The following is a 6,005-nucleotide window of genomic DNA, read 5'->3' on the forward strand; positions in this document are numbered from 1 at the left end:
CATTTATACTGAAAGGTGATACATAAATGAAACATTACTTTATCTTTTACTTTCAGAAGGAGCCAAATCACTCTGATAACTAAATTAAAAATAAATTGGTTATGATTGTCACTTATAAATTTAAAGTTAAGTAAATAACTGATCTACGCACACTGGTCACTTCAACAACTCATCAACACTGGTCAGAGAAGACCAGACTGCTCTGAGCTGAAAGGAAGGCCACACCAACTCAAATAACCTCCTGTTACAACCAAGGTATGCAGAAGAGCATCAGTGAATGCACAACAAGGCAAATGAGCTACAGCAGTAGAAGACTACACTGGATGATACTCCTGCCAGCTAAGAAGAGGAAACTAAGGCTATAATTGGCACAGGCTCACCAAAATTGGACAAAAGAAGAATGTGGTGTATCCTGCCCTTTATTAACGCCTCGGCCTCATGGTAGTGCTGTAAAGATGTGGGCGACATTTTCCCTGGCATACTCAGATGCTCTCCACAAACACCAGAACAAGAAACGTGGGACAAAAGTCTGTGAGCAATGTTTCCAGCAACTTAGCAACGCTGGGGTTAAAGAAAGCTCAACGGCACTGAAGATGTATCAGAGAGAAATGTATCGGTGAATTTGTAAAACATTACTTGACGCCAAAGAGAATCCATACCTTTCACGGAGATGAAGAGCTCAACATCACACCTGCAGGAATGCGGAATGTTTCACGTTAATCATACTAATTTCCTGTTGGGTGTAATGTTGTAATGTTGATTGTCGATTGTTACTCGTTTAACTCCGTGTCCACTAGGGGCGATGTTGCACTCATTTTTGGTTGCTCCACATATCTTTCAAAAGCCTGGGGGGTGGGGAGGATGGGGTGGACAAGTTCAGTGATGAAGACATTTACACTTGTGAGGGCATGAGTGACTTTTGCCAAGAGGCTTAACACTCTAATAGCTGTAAAATCGCTGTGTAGCTCCGAAAACCCATCGGCTGCTTGTTTGCTGGGTCCATTCTGTGCCTGGATGCCACTGTGAACTATTATTGGGATGGTAACGCCCTAACACTTGATGCCACATCCCCCTTCTCTTCCAAGTCTCTGGGCTCATTCTGAGAGAAGACACCCCGGGCAGAAGGCACAATGATGGGCAGCATCAAAGGACTCGAGAGGTTTGACAGCCCGGGGAAGGGACGAGGGCTCCGGGTAACCAGACCATTTAAAGTTGGAGAGCTCCTGTTTTCTTGCCCAGCCTACTCCCACGTGCTGTCAGTGAAAGAGAGAGGCTGCTACTGCGAGTTCTGCTTCACCAGGTTAACACTTTGGCAGTGCATCTTTTTTTCACCTCATTAAATGTATACATATATAAGCGCATTCTCTTAGGAAATTACAAAGCCACTGTGATGTTTTGTTTTGCTTTTTACTGGAAATGTGCTTATTAGTAGTTAGGACGATGTGAATTGTTGTAACTAATGCACTACTCCTTTTTCCTGCAGGATCATATAAATTCTGCATATTTAAACACAAATATCGGTGCTTGTGCTGTCTGACATTTTTGTTTCTGCATGCAAGAAATTTGAATAAATGACTGCCAGTGCATCTTCTGAGCTGCCAGGTTGCAAGAAGTATTGGGGAGAAAATGTAGCTTGATCATAAAAGTTAGCTTCACAGTTACAAACAGATGTTGAATGGCCATTTTAACATCCTATTTACACAATAATTGTCATAAATAGAGACCCTAAATCAACCACCAGAATCTGTTATGCCATATTCAAAAGCCAGCATCTCATATAAGCCCCAAGCTGCAGGTTTAATATTTGTGTTTATTTTGACAGTCTAGTAAGATCTGGCTAACAAAATGTAGAGACTGTTGGTCAGTTGCCAAGTGTTTTAGGAATTAAAAAGATATTTTTACTATTTCTTGAATTTTATTTTGAAAGTCTGTCAAACTTCTTGTAACACAGGAAGTTCCTTTAACTTTAGTTTTTGGCACTTAAAATTGTAAAGTAGCAAGAGTAAAGGTATGCCACATTATACATAGCCTGTTCCACAAATTTGCAACATATATGCAATTTAAAGTGAAAAAATATAGTCTGGTAATATGTTATCACAGTGTCCGGGCTTTAATCATGTCAATCTAAGAGATGTGTGACATATTCTAGCAGAAAAGTAGAAGAAAAAGGGTTTGGAAAGGCTTTTAATTAACTTTCAGTTTGGAAACAGAACCTGTGGAGGCAGATCTGTTCATAAATTGGTTCGACATACTGAAAGATCATTGTTGATCAAGAACCATTAAAATCAGTTGTGTAAAGCTTGCTTTAACTCAACAATTGAGCAAAAGACAGCATCCTAGAGACAACGTCCTTTGTGACTTGCTCAACTTTACACAGTTCAGTGGTAAGTTGACCCCTGAGTTACAGTTGCTCTTTGCAATAGGTAGTTTTAGTGTGTCATGCTTTCCCACTGGTTGCTCCGGCCCGTAAGTGCCTTATGTAAACCTAGTGTGACTGCGGATGGTAAGAGCCTCAGAATTATACTGGTGAACTTTTTGGCAGCTTTACTGATTCAGTGTGTTAAAAAGACAGCTGGCCTGTCAGAGGGTCTGCTCTATTAATACCACAGTAGGTTTTAAAGCCCTCCATTGCTATCAGTTACAACAAGCTACTAGCAACTGCTATTTCATGTGTCAAAGTTATGGAGCAAACATTTAAATGTCTATACATGCACAACTGAATACTATTATGCTACTACAATTCAGTATTACATAACCAGATGCATTCTTGTGGATATGTTGGCCCTTTGAAAATAAATGGTGCAAAGATGTGTACGGTCTCAGGGTGATTTCTTTTATATCAACTCAGTGCCATCCGCAGGGTAATAAAAAAAAACTGTTTTTGTAATTTATAGGACACAGCATTTGGCAAGATGTGGGAAGTGCAAGAAAGCCTTCTACTGCAATGTGAAATGTCAGGTAAGAAAACATCCTGCAAAGTCACAGCTCTTGTGTGAATTCTTTAAAGTGCACTGCGCAATAATTTAAAAAAAAACACATCTATATTAAAACTTTGAGCTTAAAAAGTCTATTCCAGTAGTCATAAAACCAGGGTACATCGCTGACAGGTCGCCTGTCCACCAAAGGGGCCAACACATGGAGAAAGCACAAACCCACAAGCACAAACCCTCACATCTCATACTTACAGCCAAAATAGATCTACCAGTTGGACCGTGGGAAGAAACCTACACAGGCATGGGGCCTCTTTGAATCATTCGATTTGAACCCAGAACCCTCTTGGTTTGCTAACCACTGTTCCATGCACTGCATTCACTACATATGTCATCATTATTTTATGGGTAAACATGACATCTAATCAATGTCTTTAGGCTCTTCAAATGTAAATCCTAAGAAGTGTAAAATGACAAAAAAAAATGTGCGACTGTAGAGAGGACAAACAAGTGGCGACACATCATCAAGCTAAGCTCTATATTTCTGCTTCAGTACTACTAAAGGTACAGTTGACAATAAGTGATAAAAGCCAAAAAGATTTTCAAATTATCCTGCTCTTGCAGCTCTGCTCTCAATGTTCCTCCCAGCAGACAAACGCAGGCATTTGCAGATGCTTCATGTGCACATATAAACAAAGTAAGTCAATTATAACATTTGATTTTATGTAAGATTGAAACCCGATTCTCCTTGGTGAAAGTCATCAGCTTAACTCATTGCACCATGAGAGCTTAGCTTACATCTTGAAAGGATTTCTACGATCTTTAGTTAAATATCTCAAAAGACCTGCTATTGGCCAAAGTCTCCCAACATTTGCTCAATTATTTTAGCCTGAAAACAGATCCCAGAGCAGGTGTACTCGTCTAGTTCTCTCTCAGACCTGTCAAATTAGAATTTGGTTTTCATATCCAGTGTCCAATGACATAAATATATCATTCATGTGTCTTCTAATGTAGTCTCAGCAGATGTACAGCTTAGCTGAACTTGGTTGTTCTATGCACTTCTATATGCATGCATAGCATGCTCTATTATGGAGTGTGTAGGATGCAGTGTTGTTTATAAAGTTGGGGACTAAGCAGATAATTGAGTGGACCATTCCATGTTGGAGGAGTGAAGAAGCAAGGGTAACATTAGATTAACAGAGTGCCAGCATGCCACCATGCTACAGCTTAATGCCACAGCTGGTGGTGTCGCTTAGTGGTTGCCAACTGTTAGGCCTTCTGTTGTAGTGGGACATAAACTGTCAATAGTTGACTGAATTGAATGTACTCACATTTCACTTGGCCATAAAGTAAAGAGGTGCTTTTTGTTTTTTTTATGCTATTATTGCATTTACGCGCTCCTTAGAAAGGGGACTGGGCCATGCACAAGCTGGAGTGTTCGGCAATGGTTGCTTTTGGAGAGAACTGGTGCCCGTCAGAGATATCCAGGCTGGTGGCGCGAATCCTTGCAAAGAAGGTTGGGCAGTTAATAATACATAAAATACAATAATCTCTTTTTGAATCGCTGTCCAGAGTTTCTTAAGGTCATTTCTGCTAACCATGTCTATTTTCTGCAGAAAATGCAGAAAGAACGATGCGTTTGTGAGAAGATGTTGCTCATAGGAGAGATGCAATCACGTGAGTACTTATTTCTTTACAACACAAGGAGAAAAAACATACATGATTTCTTGATGGTGACTTGGCTGTGGTTGCTCTTTATAAACTACACTTATCTAGCCACCTGTGTAGTGTCTGTGCAGAAACACTCTACAAGTCAGTCCAAGAGATCCCTAGATACCCTCAAAATATCTCAGAGAAAACTCCACTGAGAAACACCCTCAACCACATCTATATATACCCTATAGATGTGGGTCAAGTGGTGTCCAGACTACATAACAAGTGTAAATGCTTGAACGTGAAATAGGAGCTCTTGGGCACACAGCGCAGATTGCATAAGTGTCTCTCAAGTCAAATGATGTTTGACCAAGTTAACAAGAAAAAACTTATAGTTCTTAGTGCAGTGCAAACCATTAAAAATGCATTTAGTTAATTTATGTGAAAATCCAAATAAATCATGTAAACGCAAATAGAGTTCAGTACAAGTGGATCCGTTTTTAGTGGCTTAACAAACAAAAAAAATGGTCTGGTACGAGGACTGGGCTGAACATTAGTTCAGAGTTCAAAGAAATATTTAATAAAAACTCAAATGTAACCAGAGCTCAAAAATATATTAGACTTAAGCCTCGACATTACTGTTAAGACAGGAAAATAATAGGAATCCACACACTTTAGACCTCTCTAGACCCATCAACATGTATAACCAAACAAAAAAGAAAATCTTAGGGTGAAAAAAGCACAGCACCGTGAAACCAGTGAAACAATAAATTATTTTAAATGAAACCAAATTCTTTTATTGTAACAGACACAGAGGATGAAGATAATGAGAAAAGAGAGATGACCGAGGCAGACATTGCCAGATTGCATCGCTTTTACTCCAAACATCTGGATATGCCGGACCACAAAGAGCTACTCACGCTCTTCTCCCAGGTAATGCGTTGTTACACCATGTAATTTTGATACAGTGAGGACCTTAAATATCAAAAATAAATGCAGGTATTGTGGTATGAAGTAGTAAAAGTTTTCTGTATCTGTCCTTGTGGCCACTGAGCTGAAACGGGTGTTATAAAAGTGGTGCAGAGGGTGGTAAGCAATGTTCCCTCTAAGCTGGGCACGTGCGCAATTGCGCACTGCTGGCATGGTCTCTGCGCACAGAAAATCTGCGTTGCGCACAAAAAAAATCGAACCTGAATTGAAATTAAAATTAATACTTCAACAATCCTGTTTTGCACTGTTAGTCAGTGAGTGACTGGCTGCTCCCATTTGGGATTAGAACGATGCCACCTTATCCCATAGTTCAGCCAATAATGCGTATATACGCAGCCAATCAACGTCATTGACAGGCTATGACAGCGTCCTTATGTGCCGACACCGGTGTTTTAGCTGGCAAAGCGGCGTGGCTGATGTGGAGTGAAGCCA

General features: G+C 40.1%; 1 protein-coding gene across 1 annotated transcript in view; it reads left to right on the forward strand.

Moving 5' to 3' along the window:
* The first annotated feature begins 881 nt into the window (after positions 1 to 881).
* Positions 882 to 6,005, forward strand: part of LOC102194540 (N-lysine methyltransferase SMYD2) — a 12,631-nt gene continuing 7,507 nt past the window's right edge. Inside the window, exons 1-5 of the mRNA XM_005734412.1 lie at positions 882 to 1,300; positions 2,895 to 2,958; positions 4,336 to 4,446; positions 4,547 to 4,607; positions 5,392 to 5,516. Of these exons, the coding sequence (XP_005734469.1) occupies positions 1,131 to 1,300; positions 2,895 to 2,958; positions 4,336 to 4,446; positions 4,547 to 4,607; positions 5,392 to 5,516 (531 nt within the window). The 5' untranslated portion in view covers positions 882 to 1,130. The remainder of the gene's footprint in view (positions 1,301 to 2,894; positions 2,959 to 4,335; positions 4,447 to 4,546; positions 4,608 to 5,391; positions 5,517 to 6,005) is intronic.

The sequence above is a fragment of the Pundamilia nyererei genome, unplaced genomic scaffold (genome assembly GCF_000239375.1).
Source record: "Pundamilia nyererei isolate P.nyererei 1_Seehausen unplaced genomic scaffold, PunNye1.0 scaffold00058, whole genome shotgun sequence".
In the NCBI taxonomy this organism is placed as follows: domain Eukaryota; kingdom Metazoa; phylum Chordata; class Actinopteri; order Cichliformes; family Cichlidae; genus Pundamilia; species Pundamilia nyererei.